We start from the raw sequence: 17,741 nt of genomic DNA, 5'->3' as shown, positions 1-17,741 counted from the left end.
CATATAAGCAATGATAGGTTATATAATAACATATAATAACGGAAGTTTCAAAACCTCTACACAGTATACTTCCAAAAGTTCTTCAGCAATTATGACTAACTGTGAAAACATACATAATCAGAGTGCATACCTTATTTCGTAGAACAAATGAGAATGGAAGATAATCGCTATAAAGAGCCCTTGCATGCAGGTACCACTTAAAAACAGCCTACATTAACAATCCCTTAGAATATGTTGACACATATAAGCAATGATAGGTTATATAATAACATATAATAACGGAAGTTTCAAAACCTCTACACAGTATACTTCCAAAAAGTTCTTCAGCAATTATGACTAACTGTGAAAACATACATAATCAGAGTGCATACCTTATTTCGTAGAACAAATGAGAATGGAAGATAATCGCTAGAAGGGTTAACCACCTCCAAAGAATTTAGGATGATAGAGACACTTGCAGAATCTTTCCAAAAATTAGAATTCAGGTTTGCCCCATGGATAGTCATACAAATTATTGCCACGTTTTTTCTCCTAAAATAATGTCATAAAAATTAAATCAATAAATTGACAATATGCAAATATACGATGTAAAATGTAAATCAACAATTGAATAGATTTAAATAAGGGTCAATCATGACCGTCAAAAGACTACAAGAAAATAACTAGCCAACAGTTAGTTGTATCGTCCTTGAACTTCACATTTCAGCTCGCAATTATCATCCACTGCGATAGAATGTAGACTCTATAAGCCTTGAAGGACTCATTGTGACCGACAAATATCCCCTTCAAGCTAAAAGGTTCAATATTAGATCTTTTCTCGTCATGAACATGAATATACACATGACAACAAAAAATACAAATGTGAGATACTAGTGGTTTCTCTCTAGTAAAAGCTTCTTCTGGTGTATTGTCCTTCAAAATTCTATGATGACACATATCCAGATTGTAAACAACTACATTGCATGCTTCTACCCAAAGAAATGTAGCCAGATCTAGGCCATGACTCAAAACTTCAATTGTCTTTATGATGGACCCCATTCTGTTGAGTTTTGTAAGATAATGTCAACTCCCTATTGATCTGCACATCCCTACAAAATAAATCGAACTCCCTAGAACTGTACTCTTCTTCATTCTTCGATCTTAGCACCTTAATCTTCTTATTTGTCTGGTTCCGCACGAGAGCTCTGAACTCTTGGAACCCACAGAAGGTTCCTTGGTATTCATAAAATATATATCCAAATTCTTTTCCAAGAGCCATCAATAAATGAATCATAATAAATGTTACTTGCCCATGAAGTTGAAGACATAGTCCACACGAATTTGAATGAATCAAATCCAGAATCCCTCTTGATCTATGCCCACAACTAGGAAAAACCATCTTGACATGCTTGCCATGTGCACAGCCTTTGCACACTCCCGTCTTCTCTATCCTAGATTTCAACAATCCCTAGACCATGTGCTTAAAGAGAGGTAATGCTCCATAGTGCAAGAGACCAAATCCCTTGTGCCAAAGCCCACATAGTTGGTCTATGCCATTTACTAGGGCTCAATGTTTGATCGAATCCTATGTTACCGGATCTGCGAAGATCAAGAGAAGGAAACACGGATCCCCGCATCTAAACCGGATCCAGATCCGGATCCGCCTCGATCCATGTATGATCTGCCAGGGTGGCGTTTCAGTGTCAAACAGAACCTCCCTGTGTTTAGGAGACGATTTAACTGGTTTGGTGGCAGATTTGGTGGTTTTGGAGACAGAATGGGGTTCCCAGCGCACTGCGGGAGGTTGCTTGGTCAAGCCACTCTTAGGCGTCGCGTGGTTGGTGCAACAACACAATGAAGGGTGTCAGTGGCACGTCACACCGTCAGCAGCACAGGGGTCACTTGGTCGGGGGTGTGGGTAGCACAACGGTGGCGCCGCCTGAAGGGGGCATAGGCATTGGCGGCAAGTTTTTTTATTACGTTTTTTTAATAATTTTAATTAATTTTTTATTATATTCAATATATAGAATTATTAATATTTCATTTACATTAATTTATAATGTAAATTATAAATCAAATATAACATTAAATATTAGACATTAACATTATTATTGAATATAATATTAAATATTAATATATTTAATTTATATTTATAACATTAATTTATATTATAAATTAAATATTATTAATATTTAATTTATACACATTCAATTCATTTTTGTATGAGGCAACATGCATTATTTCAGTGTTTAGATTCATAAATTATTTAATGATTTAATTCTAATGTTGTGACTTAGTAATGGTTTTGATTTAGAACTATGTTTTTTAAAATATAAAAAATATTATTATATTTTTTTGTACTTGCCGTATCCTCACCATATCCAGATCCTGGCTTTTCAAAAAACCAACGGATCTGTATCCGAATCTGAATCTGGATCTGTATCCGCATCCATATCTTGGTAACTTAGATCGAATCAACAAGCAACCATTAAAGGCCACCCTCAAGCACACCTCTAGCCAAAACTGAACCAAGATCCTGGCTGCAATCTTTTAAAATAACTAGAAGATCATCAAACTCAAACACACATCTAAGTTTTGTCATGGCTGAACAGTGAAACTGAAAGCAGATTCCTAGTTAAACTACAAACATATAAAACATTATCAAACATGCGAAATGAGACAGATCCCATTCTCGTAATTCGATAAGTAGCATCACCACCCAACTCAACTTGCATATCTTCATCCTGCTCTTGACGTCCACTGAGAGCCTTTTTATTGAAGATCATGTGTCTCATTATTCCACTTGTCAACGTACTACCCTACACCGGAAAAAATGCTAGTCGAAAGACAAAAGTTAAAACCATGGAGCAGGTGGTCTAAAACTTGGAAGGATGAAATCTTATCCACTATTAATATTTTGCATTCCCTAGAAACCGCTTTTGTTGTTGTTGCTTGCCCTTCCCCTTCTTCTCAAGACACTGAGAAGAATAGTGGAACCTGAATCACTATATGTGACTCAAGCCTTTCTTGCCCTCAGTTGAGGACCTTGAATCCACCCCTCTTCTAATCCCTGTCAAGTCATCCTTTCTTACCACCTTTCTTCATCAAGAACTTAAACGCATGAGTGCCCTATTTGTGGCACTTGGAGCACTTTATGTGACTCAAGCCTTTCTTGCCCGGGTTCAAGCACCCTAAATCCTCCTTTTAACCCCTTTAGGATATTTCTTTCTTACAACCTTTCTCATCTTCCCAATAAGGACTAGTTTCAGAATCTCACCCACACTAGCCGAAACAATCTCCAAAATGGTCTACTCTTGGATAAAATCATCCCAAAGCTTCTCAAAAGTGTGAAGCTTCACACAAGCACAGACTTCCCAAATGAGCAGATCCCTATATGGGAGAATCCATTTAAAGCAATGGGCACCAACTTCTCATTCTCCACCTCCCTCTGATAGCATATTGTTAATCTCTAAATTGACTGATTTTCATAAGGTAACTCGCAAGTTGCAACTGTGTTTTTATTGGTCATGCTTGTGGCACGCATGTGGCAATGAGCTTGTTCTTCAACAGCATCTTCTCATTAATATTTACACTCTAATACAGAGTAACTAGGGCACCATACACCTCCAGCATACCACAACATCTAAATCTACCCTACCACAATCTCCATACAATCCAACATTAGCCACCAACCCATAGTTACCCTCGCTAAACACATCATTTGTCACCTTGAATTTAAGCATTGACAAACAACAATAGGAGCAAAATCAAATTATCTATTTTGGAAAACCAACAAGATACAAAAACAAAAAATGCATGCAATGCAATTGAGGATAACTGAGCTTACAGGCTCTTTAACATTACAACAACCTGCTGGCCCTTAAAAACTATTCCACTTTCAAAAGATGATGCTGGAGCAATTAACTAATTCAGAAAGCCAAAGATGACAAAGCAAAATAGGAGCAAAACCAACTTAACTAATTCAGAAAACCAACAAGATACAAAACCAAGAAAAGCATTCAACTGAGGATAACTGAGCTTACGTGCTATTTAATGTTACAATGACCTGCCGGGCATTAATGCCTATTGACAACAAGTAACTATGGCCCTTTGAAACCATTCCACTTTCCATAGATGATGCTGGATTGTACTCTGTAGCCTCGTAGATGTCCTGTAAAAACATGAATAGGATAAAATACAACATATAATTCATTAATGTATGTTGTTACCTAGAATGAGAAGTTAGAACACACCTTGATGACTTCATCTGAGATAACACCTGCAAACTGACTTGAATCGGTTGTTCCACCTGCCCCGAGCATCCCCAGTGATAACCAATTTAACCATCCTCGAGGTTTGTTGGATGTTTGCTCTCCACTGTGTTGTTTTTCTAACATGGTGTCCTTGCTATCTGATTCCGAGTCATGACCATTAGCCATCGGACACAGATCCTGAAGAAAATTATCTCAACAGATGAAGAGATTTTCTACAAAGGCTAAAGACAAATGAAATCAGGCTTAAAGCTTCATGTAAAATAGCAAATTTTGATTCCTTAATCAAAAATAAAATGCTGCTACATAAACAAATACAAGTCAAGCCACATATACCAATCTCACACCATTAACCATATGTTACAAGCATTTAAAAATAGGCACTGAACTAAAATAAAGAGAATTTCTGTAAATCCTCGCAATGGTTCCAAGAAATCAAAAGAAATGTGTATATTGTTTAATTTGGAGTGTATTACACAATTGCAATAAAAGGCCATTGTCACCAAGCACCGCAGACAGGTTTTGCAACAGTTCACATTGTGATAATAGAATATGCACAATATTACAAAGGATAATGAAGGTAACACAGGCACTACACTGCAAAATGCATATTTGCAGCAAAGCAAGGAAAATGTCAGGAAATTTTAAACAGTTTACCATACTTCATACCAGAAAGAATATCATACTTCATCCACTAATAACAATTTGCCTCAAACAAGATAAAGACAACCATTATTAGTCTCCATACAACACAGAAACCAGACATTCTCCTTCATCAATATATACCTTGGAGTACTCTTGGTGTCTAGCTCTGCCAAAAAAATCTTAATAATTTCTGAGTTGTCATTAAGACCACTATGCTAACTTAAACTATATTCCTATATACAGTAAAGAACAGACAGTTTTTGGTTTGAAACAATAACAAACAGAGAAACAAAAAAGCAATACAAACTAAGAAATCAATAATCATCCTTCTCCAACCCAGTTTCTAGGTGATGTGAGAAGCATTAAAATCATTCTAACGCTGATATGAATATTCTATACTTTCACCGAGTGGCAGTGCAACTCCCCATATTCCCTCTTTTACAAATTTGCCGTGAAAGAACAAAACTAAGAAGCAAAAAGAATAAAGGACTTATTAGATTGAAGGATGCCCCAGATGAGCTGCCTTGGGAAAATAATAAAGCAGGGGGTGAATTCACCACAAATCTTGGGTATAAAGAGATAGCATGATCATCCTTAGATCTCGTAGTAAACTGGCCAATGGAAGATGAAGTGCTCCTCAGTCTCAACCTGTAATATCCCTTTGGGAAAAATTGCCCTTAGGGTTGCAAAGAGCACACGACAAGATTTGTATTCTACTAGTATCACAGTGTTCTTTCAATTTTTGCAATGGAAAAATATTGAATACAATAAACAGTGTAACCAGTATTTAAGCCCACCAACAATTCATGTACATGAAGCCAAACCCACAGTACCCAACGAATTATAAACCCACACACCTTCCAAATCTCACACTACAGTTTTTGATACACAACAATTGCTATTGCATCAGCAAACCCTATTATTCTAATACTCTTAACCTGACCTTGCGACCAGCCTCAGGAATCAGCCAGAATTCACTGCCTTTTTCCTGTCACAGGGTGATCCGCTGCCCAGTTTATGCCCTAAACTCACACGCTGCCATAGATTATCTCAGAAATTGTGAGCCGCTCCTCCAGCAACACCTTGACCAGCCTACGCAGCCCCAAACAGCCTTTGTTGTCCAAACCATACCTCAGGAGGGTCTGCTGTCACAAACTCAGGTAGATTGTTGACCTAGGAATGACCTCACATCCTGTGATTTGTCTTCCAGATGAGCCGCTGCCAGTGGGTGACCCACGAGGGTAACCCACAGCTACAGTAGGGCTTAAACAAGCCCTCGCTGTCACAGAAATATACCTCGCTGCCTCAGGTAGGTCTCGCTGTCCAGTTAGGGCATTCGTTGCTACAGAAAATGCTTCATATAAGGCCTTGCTATCACAGAAATATACCTCGCTGCCTCAAGTAGGTCTTGCTATCGAGTTAGGGCATTCGTTGCCACAGAAAATGCTTCTCCAAGGTGGCCGCTGCCTCAGGTAGGGCCTAAGGAAGCTCCACTGTCAAGATTTATCCCTTCAATATTTTTTGCTGCCACAGAAAACTCCTTTAGAAACCCCTGATTCCCACAAACAGATAGATGGTGCCTTGGAAATTATGCCAAACAGAATAAAGAGAGGGGATTGACTAGGTTGGAATCTTTCACCCATTGAAACCAATCAAAGATAAGGGGCTTTAGAGCCCTTCAAGGACCTCAGCTCACAAATCAGAAAGATCAACAACCCAAGATGATTAGAATGATTTTCCTCTCTCCTTTTAATAGATTCCCTTCGGGGTCTTCCCTCCTAATTTTAAATTGAAGGACTAACAAGTTTCCCTCCATTTTTCCCCAAATTTGGCTTTCACCAGGTTTTCCTCCAATTACCCCAATTTATCGAATGCTACCCCAATAACATTGAATAATGGGTTCCCCCTTTACAAATGACTATTGCCTACAGGGTTGGATAGGCTACTTCATCCTCCCTTGGGAAATTTAATTAGAAGGGGACATTTCACAACGTCATGGAGATGGCACAATGAGCAAATCATATCTAAAAGGCTAATCTGCTGAACAGTCTCAATTTGTAGTCTAAGTGATTCAAATCTACACTAGCCCAAAGGGATCCAAAAAGTGTGCATGTAGTGGCGAAGTGTAATGGTGTTGAATAATGCGTTCATCCCTCATAACTATGAACTGCTTGGCATAGAAGACCATCTTCAGACGCAGCCCACCCTGAGGGTTTATCTAAGTGACCCGCACAAATTGCCTATAGATATCCTCTTTGATGTTTGTGTCCATCTCTTGCCTTGTACATAAGAGGTGGTTGGGTGCATCAAGGGAATATCTGAATGAAAGGAGTCGATCCATCGTAATGCCAACAAAGGATAAGAGATCCAAGACTCTAATGTACCAGCATCAAGAATGAACCAAAGGACTAGTGGATGCAATGCACTCTGATGACGGATAGGCTAAGTCAGGATATCAATCTCATCCCTATTTGTACCCAAAAAACTCCAAATGTGGTGCAGGTGTGATACAAGGCCAAACATTGTCTCAAGCACCCACCAAAAGTGGGTGACCCCATAGGGGAATTTTTCTCCTAGATTTGTCTTCAGTCAGCAGCCCTTGACAGCCACCAGTGTAGCCGATATATTGTGCCATTTGATATCTACTCCCTGAGCCAGTCATATGTATGTTTTTCATCGTGCAATCGGGTGCTTATGCATGTTTTTCCTGGGGCACTTTGGGCATGGATTATTGGGTGACTTGGAAGAAGGATGGGTTTTAATTGTAGTCTAGTTCTCTCACCTTAGAATGGGTGTTAATCCTCAACCCTAGTCCTGTGGGATCTCCCTTATTGGCTTATAGCTTTAGGATGGGCACTACTTAGGAAACCCCGATTTTGGTAGTGCAGTCTCATTTTCCCATTTCACATTTTTCAATCCCCTCCACACATTACATGCCCTGTTTCATCATCTTCCCTTGTCGGGTCCACGTGACCACTGGGTCCACAAGGCGCTGATACACCCCATCCCCTTGTCCACATGTCTGGGTCGAGCCTGGAAACGTTGCCCCAGAGGTTGATGCAGCTAAAAGAAAGATAAAAAACATATAATGGCCATAAGAAAGAAACAAAAAGAATATTATAAAATGCAAAAGATGGTCGGGACATTAAAATTAGCATGTGGGAAAAAACCAAACATGAGCTCTACCCATTCATTACGGCCATCACCTTGGTTCCTAGGGCCCTATGTGTGCCCACACATCATTGAGGAACCCATGCATGTCCCAACCCCTGCTAGGGGGATAAACTGCCCCACCTTAAGGGGGTAATCACTACTTATATTATACACAACATGCTCCCATCCCCTGGAGCCCCAAGCAGTAATAAGAAAGAAAAATCAAGAAAAGGCAAAAGGAAAATGAAGAAGGGTGGAAAAACAAAGGTCGGGTAACTCATGTATCCATGATTGCTCCCTCCTACATCTATACACCTATGTATGTGGACATCCCTCATCCTCACCACCCTTGAACCCATGCCATTTGGCCTTGAGACCCTCATGTCCCTATCCACCTCAACATTATTCACATGACCCCTATCAATTGAAGGATGTACCTTGGGCCTGTCTTTACCTAATAGGATTGTTTATTAGCCACTCCTACCTAGGGAGGTAACACTATTACATGCTCAAAGCCCAAAATTTGGAAGGGAAACCCATTATGAAGTCTCAATTGTGCCCTGGATTAACAAGCTTGGTTCATTTAGATGCACTAATGATTTATTGTACCTAATGGTGAAGGTGTTGAAATACATAACTAGGTTCAGTCTTCATAATGTCTTACGTAACCATGGTTTTATGTATTTGATGTAAAGAGAAAAAGAAAATTTATTATTGTTATTTTGTAGCACGAGTTTCATGCTCAAGATCATTTGATTTATAGATCAAGCACCCATTGAGTGCTTCTAGGTCTTTGTCATAAAGTCTAGGAGTCAAAGAGTCATTGTCATATGTAAAAGACCCTATTGCGCATCTTGTATCATGTAAAAAGAATTTATGTAAGTCAAAACGGTTTCATAAAGTCCCTCCAAGATCAAGTCGGCCTACAAGAAGGCAAGAAAAGAAGACTAAAGTCAAGCGAAGAAAAGGAGAACTCAAGGAAGAAAGATCAAAGCATTTTGGAGACTGTTTTGGTTTACATCATCTCACATGTGCGAGAAAAACTAGGGCACATTCTACTAGTACAAAACAGAAATTAAAGTCACCTTAAGAAGCCGAAATTTGGGATCATAAGGATCAAGGTTGTTGGTCGAGTTATCAAGGAAGGAGAAGCACTATAAGCGAAGGAAAGAGAAGGCATATTTCACCATCTTTTCCCACACGTGTGAAGTTAGGGTTTCTACAGTAGAGGCGAAAAATTGCAAAATTGAAGCAGTGACCGAAAATTTGAAGTAGAGGCCGCAATCTGAAGTGCGAAGCTAGTTTGACTTGGGTTGACTTGTGGACGAGAGGGCTCATCAAAGAAGAAGTTGACTTGGCCTTGGAGGGGTCTTTGTCAATGGTCTTAGGTCTAGGAATTCATCATTCAAAGATTCTATAAGAAGAGAAGCATTCTTGTGGGTTTTCCTCTCAAGAGCATAAATTTTGGCCTTGGTTAGCAACCTATATTTTTTTTCCTTGACTCATTTATCTTCATAGTTTGGTAGTTGTTTGATGATAAGAACACAATAATAATCAAGTAAAAGAAGAAGCTAATTACAAGTACATCAAGTTAAGTAAAAGAACATCACAAGCAGTTATCAAAGTAAGAGAAATCACCCTAATCTAGTTGCCCTTGATTTCTCAACATGGAATCAAAGCTAAGGTGACAACAACAAGGAAAGGCAGCTTGAAGATCATCCAATTGAAGAAGGATACATAAGAGCCAAGCACAAGGAGGACTAAGAAGCATCAAGGAGGACTATCCATCTCATCACAAACATCATATCATCTAGAAGGAACATCACTTTGAAAAAGAAGAAGACCTCAAGGACCACACCTCCACTCAAAAGACTCTTCACACTTGAAGTATTCTTGGAAGCCTTCACATTCTACACTACATCCAAAGGAAGCAAGAACACTCCATCATCAAAGGAATCAAGGCAATCTCCTTCTCTTGGAAGAAATCATCACATCTCAAACATCCTTGAAGAAGATCATCAAGCAATCATCATCAAGGAGGCATCTTCAATTGTCAAAGGAGTTGTGGAAGTCAACATCATCAAAGAAAGCATCTTCACTTGATAAGTAAGTATTCTATATTTTATGTCCCAATCTACAACGACTTCTTTTTGCAAGAAGAACAACAAACTTGTTGGGACATCGAATTACCTTGCATGGAAGAAGAGAATGGATTTGATCCTCTTAGAAAATGTAGTGAATATGTCACGGGCTCAATCACCAAACCTTCTCAAGAGCAATCTCAAGCACCATCAAAGTATATGAAAGGAGAAGTAAGAGCTCAAAGAAGCCTTATTGAGTCAATCAAGGACTCCCTCATTCCCTATGTAGCAAAGTTGAAGACAGCGAAAGAGATCTATGAAAAATTGGTGGAATTGTTCTTTGTAAGTATTGTAGGAGAAATTATGTCATTAAGAACATAACTATATAATATGAAGGTATCAAAGGAAGAAGGAGTAGCCTCATACCTTATGAGGGTATCTCAAATAAGAAACCAACTACAAGAACTAGGAGAAGTAATGTATGATTAAGAGATGACCACCATTGTGCTCAATGCACTACCTGATGAATGGGGCAACTTTGTATCAAGTATTTATGGAATGAAGGAAACTACCCCATTCAATGATCTATGGTCATTATGCAAAATCGAAGAAACCAGATTGAGGGCAAAGAATGATGTTGGATCAAATGAACAAACTCAAGCATATATAGCTATGGTAAGGAAGAAAGGGAAGTCTCGAAAAAAATTCAAAAGAAAATTGACATGTCTAAGATTCAATGTTATGAATGTAACGAATATGGGCATTTCCAAAGAAATTGTCCTAAACTCAAAAGGGACAACAAGAAGAGAAAGGAAAGAAATGAAGCCCATGTCACCGAAGAAGTAGAAGAACCAGAAAAGAAGAAGTCAAAGAAGGAAGAAGTGATAGACCTCCACTATTAGAAGGTCTCTCACACATTTAATATATTTTCAAGTACATAGAAGTTATCAAGTAAAAGTAACGATGCATTATAGTAGAGATGACATCATCATGGAGGCATGGAAGGATAACCGAAGTAGAAGGTTATATGGTTAAAGTAGTCATAATACATGATAGAAAGGAAGTAGCTCATGGCATCTTCATTGGAAGCATATAAGGATGACCAATGTAGTAGTTTGAATGAAGAAAGTCATCTAGCAAAATAACTAGATAAGAGATCATCACACCTCATCATCATTAGAAAGAAGCATTTGCGGAATAAGGATTATCAAGATCCTCCATAGAACCTTTGTTGAAAAGATTCACCTCTACTTAGAAGAAGCAAGTGTCACATAGGTGGTCTACATTCCACCTTGTGGGATCCATAGTTTAGAAGAATGATGGTACGATAACGAAGATGTGCAGCATGTCAAGTTGGTTGAAGTATTTTCATCTTCAAGCAAGGAAAGGAAGCTGCTAGAAGAGAGTCTAGATGACCACATGAAAGAAGAGGTGTGTGTAGATAGATAAAGTCATGTCATCACATAGTTGCAGATAGAATGGTCAGAATGTTCTATCCCATAAGCATGATGAAAGAAAAAGGAACTCTTCCTTTTGTATGAGACATGAAGGCATAAATACAATGTGCCTTGAACTCTTCTACATGATAACATGATATGACCTCATGAAGAATATGAGGTGGTTGGAAACTATGGTTGGAAACAATAGCCGAAATTCTTAAGTGAGGCCCAAATCTGAAGCGTTGAAGCAGTTTGACTTGGGTTGACTTTGTGAAGGACAAGCTCATCGAAGGAGAGGTTGACTTGGTCTTGGAGGGGACTTTGTCGTGGGTCTTAAGTCTTGGAATTCATCATTTCAAGATTCTATAAGAAGAGAAGAGTTCTTGTGGGTTTTCCTCTCAAAAGGAGAGGTTTTGGCGCTGGCTAGCAGCCTATATTTTGTGTCCTCTTGTCTCATTGATCTTCATAGTTTGGTAGTTGTTTGATGATAAGAACACAATAATAATCAAGTAAAAGAAGAAGCTAAATACAAGTACATAAAGTTAAGTAAAATACCATCACAAGCAGTTATCAAAGTAAGAGAAATCACCCTAATCTAGCTAACCTTGACTTCTCAACAAAAGGAAGTGCATTAGATCTTATGTAATTGGCATATGATTTAATCATGAGTTGGGCAACTTAATTAGGGCCCAAGCCTACCAAAGAATCATACTGACAATTGTAGGGGATGTGTCAAGAACCATGGAACTCCATCGTGTGATAGAGAATTATCTCATGTCATGGGCACCCTCAGCACCTTCAACAGCTTGTTCATTGCCCTACATTATTCGCGTGATGACGCATTTGGACCAAATTGCCCTAGTCAGCTTAGCAGTGTACACATGCTTTGGTAATTGATCTCACACCCAAAGGAGGTTTGTCTCACTCTTGAGACATGGGAGGGCAAGCACCATCATTAGTGTGCTCATTTGGAACAATCTACAGGCATATCTTTCACCAGGAGACCCATGAGACCAATATTTGTGCCCTAGAGCCACTTCGGAGCACCACATGACGACCTACATGGACACTAAGGGGAAATCCCCTTGTGCATCATTTATGGAGCCCTCTCTCTCATTTTGGCACTTAGAGGACTCAACGTGGCCTTCCAACAGCCTCACTACTAAAGGCTTTATTTTTGCACATTAAAATAATGTAAGGGGTTTTAGAATAGGAATTCGACCTCTAAAGGTCTCATATAAATAGAACTCGCTCCCATTGTGAGAGCATCATCATCACTTGGATTTCTCTTGTAAAATACATTCACACTTTTTCTCTTGGATGAATTGGAGACTCTTTGATGCATTTTGATACTTTTGGAGCAGAACTTGATCTTCTTTAGAGCTACTCTTGGTGTGTGGTTGGATATATCTCATTGTCACCTTGTAAGTGCTCTGACCTTTGAAAGGGACGTTAGAAATTGGTACATTAGTCTACCTCCAGCCAGTATTAGTGAATTTGTCCAATTTGAAGATCTCTTCAAGAAAAGGTGGGCCACGAATGTTGATGGAAGCTATGTCACTGAAAAGTTCTACCATCTACAAAAGAAAAGAGATGAAGATATTAGAACTTGTATCCAGGTGTTTGATAGAATTGTTAGGGATACCCGTAATCACCTCAAACCCACTGATGCCCAAATCCTTGAAAAGTTCATCAAAGCGGTCCAAGGTCACCTAACATATCGACTTGGGGATAAAAAGCCAGAAACTCTTACTGAAGCAAAGGAAATGGTAATTGAAATTAAACACAATCTAAATGTTGCTCATATTGATATGTTCAATTTCCCTAGGGCTAAGATTGAAGCTAAAAAGAGCAAGTCCAAGGACCAAGTTGAGGAAACCATAATCACCGCACTCAAGAAAATTGATAAATTATTTCATGGTATGGATGTTAGCGATAGGATGTGTTGCTGCACAAACCAGCAAGCCTAATGCATAGGCAAAAGCAAGATAGCACAATAACACTTGGGACAAAGGCCCACTGTCATGACAGCCTAAGTCCCCGGTTCTTCTCAGATTTCCACCAACGAAAGGAGTCCTAGTAATAGCTCACTTGTGATAGATATGTATCTATGGTAGGTTTGAAGTGAGGGATGGTGGCTCATTCAATGGAAAGGTTCAACAAAAGTGAGAGCTTCGAGAGAAGCTAGTAAGACTTTCCACGAAAAACCCTTTGAAAGATGGCTACATGAGACCTAGGGTTGATATATATAGTAAGATATGAGTTCATCAAGGTCAAGGTAGACAAGAGAAAAGGAAATTAATGATTACTAAAACAAATGACTTCAAAGAAATCGCCAAGTTGATGGATTAGCTTCTAGGGTTCCCTTTTGATGTGATGGCTAGGGCATCAATTTTATGGAGATTCCACTATGGGAATTCCTCCAAAACTTGAGGATCCCTACAAGAGACACCAAGGAAGAATCTTATCCAAACAAAATTCAAAATGCCTCCCTCCGAAGGATTTCGTACCAAGCCCTAGAGGGCCTCCTTATCCTTAAGGGTACGAAAAACAAAGGTGAAGGAGAGATGATTTTCAAGTTAAAGGTGATCACCAAGGGTTTAGGATCAGTGCCTAAGCATTGGGAGGCTATGGAGTCAAGGATAATTTCAATTTGGGCAACTCGCTCTTCAAAGGAGACCTAAAGAAGCAGCTTCGCTACCCTTGATGGAAGCAGCTACACAGCACCTTTAGATTTTTATACTTTGATGACACTTGTTAATGGATTTTCAAAGATGCAAATGCAATAAATCCCCTAGAAAAATTCATTCATGCACAAGCTATGAATAATACATGCAAAATTTCCCAATAGTTACAATCTTTAGACAGGGCACATTAATAACCATGAGACAATATTCCATGCATTAAACATTAACAAATCAGAAATTTATCAATAAAGAGCACTTACAAGATAATGAAGAACATATCCATCCATAACAATGCCAAATAGAAGCTCCAAGTACAATAGCGAATTTATCCAAACATCAAAATCTCCAAAAACCATCCACAATTGCTGGTCCAAAAATCTCTAACAACGGTATTGAAAATCCCAATTGTGATGCTAGGATGAGACTAGGTCTCACTTATTTATACAATAGTTATGAGTTCAAACTATGAAAGACAAAGCCCCCTTTCGTGCCTAGCATGCTAAGTAATTGACCCATGGTTACAAGCCAACCATGACAGCTCAAAAACTAAATCAAATGACCCTCTCAAGCCCACACAAGGTTGACATCATGCATACGTGGAGGCTTAGAGGGGCAACGTTGAAGCCTCATGTGGTAAAAAATGTGAGAGGGGGCCTCAAAAATAATGATGAAGGGGATCATGTCATCCATATGCTACAAAACATCTCCAAACCCCTATTTAGGCCTTATGGGCTCCAGATGGGTCTCATGAGTCTCCAATGTTGAAAAGTGTAACTAGGTTCGGTCTTCATAATGACATATGTAATTATGATTTTATGTAATTGATGGAAAGAAGAAAATAAAATTATTTTTGTAGTACTTGAATCATGGGTTTCATGATCAAGGAATTTTATGTTAAGGTTCCCATTGTGAACCTTTAGGTTTTTTCATCGAGTCATAAAAGTCAAATTGAGTCTATGTCATGTATGAAGGACCCTTCTTGGGCATGTTACATTTTTTTATGAATCATTAGATGAATAAGAAGGCCCTCCAAGACCAAGCAAAGGCACCTCCTACAAGTCGGCTTCAAGAAGAATGATGAAACCTCTCAAAAGGACATGTCGGCCTAGGTCCCTATCAAGTCAACTTATATGCATGGGCAATCAACTATAAATAGGCATCTCGGCCTCATTTCAGATGCAAGCAATTCGGTCTAAAATCAAGAAGTGTGAATATCACTTAGGAAGGAGCCTAATCATTAGTGAAGAGAGAAGGAAGAAGAGCGAAGTCTTTAGCATCATTTTGGATCTGTTTTTGGGTCACTTTGATCTCACACGTGCGAAGAAAAGAACTATCTCTATTGCAGAAGAGACCGAAGTATTGCAGTCCCATTGGAAGGTCAAGTCAAGGAGGAAACAAAGGTGCAACTCAAGTCGAATTGCCAAGGAAGCACCTCCACCTAAAGTGAAGGAAATCAAGGTTCCAAACTTGATCATTCACACGTGCTAGGGTTTCTGAAGGAAGCCAATAATTGCAGGAAGCCGAAGTCTAAGGAGCAACCGAGAAGGAAAGAAGAATTAGCAGATTGACCATTGTTGACTCAAGGAAGGAAAGGGTCAAGCTAAGAAGCTTTGTGTCTTGGTATTGGAGTGGCAAATAGGTCAAGGGTCTTGGTCTTGGTATTCGTCAATTGAAGTCTCTATAAGAAGAAGAATTTGTTCGGGTTTTCCTCTCAAGTGGGAGAGGTTTTGGCCCTGGATGATAGCCTATATTCAGTGTCTCTTGTATCTTTATGGTTTATGCATTGGTAGTTCTTTGATGAAGAAGAACACTATAATAACATAAGTAAAAAAAGATTCTAATTTAAGAAGTACAAAGCATTCACAAGTAGTTATAGTTACCTAAAGAAGAGAAATCATCTAATAGCTATGCCCTAGATTTCTCAACATCCAAGTGGCTCAAGTTCAATTCAATGCTCCATCAATAAGTGCTAGAAGATGACACATGCCCTCCCGTGTCTCCCTAAGAAAGACATAACCTCCTCTGGGCCTTGGAACAACTACCAAGTGTCAGGTGAAATGTGTAGTCGGTTGGGGCAATGTCGTTCAAGTGCACCATCATCCCTGAAAAACTGGGGCACGAGCAAGCAAATGGTGATGCTGAAGAAGCCTATGGTGTGGCAATCAATACCCTGCACAGATGGAGGCACATGGCTCTCAATGCTCATCCTACAAATGTCGTCGTGATCCTCTAGAGGGCTTGGATCCCGTATAGGGAGGCCAAGTCCAAGATGAAACCCGCATGCAATCCCTTATGCATCTCCTCACCTTCTAATACAATGATTCATTAGTGCAATTGAGTAAATAAGATTGTGAATCAAGGGCAGAAGTGGACGCTTCATAATGGGTTTCCCTTCTAAATTTGGGGCTTTGAACATGTCCTAGTGTTACCTTCGTGGGTAGCAGAGGTTAATGAAGGACCTTATTAGGTGGTTTCAACCTCTAAGGGAATGACAGGTTCGAGGTACATCCTTCAAATGGTAGGGGTCATGTGAATTAATGATGGAACGGAGTGGGGACAAAGGGAAGGCTCCAAGGCACATGTCATGGTACAAGGGTAGCTATGATGAGGAAAACCCACACATTGGGTATATGAATGTAGGAGGGAGCAATCGTGGTACATGAGTTACCCCGACCTTTGTTTTTCCACCCTTTTTCATTTGTCTTTTGTCTTTTATTGATGTTTCTTCATTTTACTGCTCAAGGCTCAAAGGGATGAGAGCATGATGTGTAAGATATAGCAGTGATTACCCCCTTTAAGGTGGGGTAGTTCATCACCCACCAGGGTTGGGACATTCATGGGTTCCTTAATGATGCAAGGGGCACTCATACGGGCCTTAGGAAACAAGGTGATAGCCATAATGATATGGGGCAGAGCTCATGCTTGGCTTTTGCCCATGTGCTAAATTTTATCATCTCAGCCATATTTTGCATTTTGTGGTACATTTCTTGTTGTATGTGGCCATATTATGCTTTTATCTCCTTTTTTAGTTGCATCAACCTCCGAGCCATCATTCCAGGCCTGATCCAAGGTGTGGACAAGGGGAAGGGGAGGCTAACACCTTGTGGACCCAATGGACAAATGTGGACCTAGATAGGGAAAATGTGAAAAGGGCTTGTAATGACCCACTGTTGCTCCCTCTATCATGTAAGCAAGTCCTTCTGCTATTATGGCTCCCTCTGTCATGTAAGTGAGTCCTTATGCTATTTGACACAGTCTCCTCAAAGAAGGGATACTGCTCCTAGAGAACTTCTATCTTTGAACATCTTGACAATCTCAACTCATGACATCCTCTTAGAAATTTGCTCCTTCCACTCTGCTTGACTATTTGTTTCCTCGGAACTCGAAGTTCTTCTGATCATCCAGCACGATCTTGGATGTCCTAACAATTTGTAGAATCCTCCTTCTCGAACATCAATCACTATTGTTGAGTCTATGTTGAAGCCC

At 39.5% G+C, this 17,741-nt stretch overlaps 1 protein-coding gene across 1 annotated transcript in view; it reads right to left on the bottom strand.

Moving 5' to 3' along the window:
- Positions 1 to 17,741, bottom strand: part of LOC149248565 (uncharacterized) — a 392,334-nt gene that overhangs the window by 334,295 nt on the left and 40,298 nt on the right. Inside the window, exons 7-9 of the mRNA XM_089450455.1 lie at positions 4,233 to 4,430; positions 4,023 to 4,150; positions 372 to 531 (exon numbers count right to left, since the gene is read on the bottom strand). Of these exons, the coding sequence (XP_089306581.1) occupies positions 372 to 531; positions 4,023 to 4,150; positions 4,233 to 4,430 (486 nt within the window). The remainder of the gene's footprint in view (positions 1 to 371; positions 532 to 4,022; positions 4,151 to 4,232; positions 4,431 to 17,741) is intronic.

This window comes from Pinus tabuliformis, chromosome 7, assembly GCF_031772625.1.
Source record: "Pinus tabuliformis cultivar Carrire ecotype Pingquan chromosome 7, CPIR1, whole genome shotgun sequence".
In the NCBI taxonomy this organism is placed as follows: Eukaryota; Viridiplantae; Streptophyta; class Pinopsida; order Pinales; family Pinaceae; genus Pinus; species Pinus tabuliformis.
This window is presented reverse-complemented; position numbering and strand designations above follow the sequence as displayed.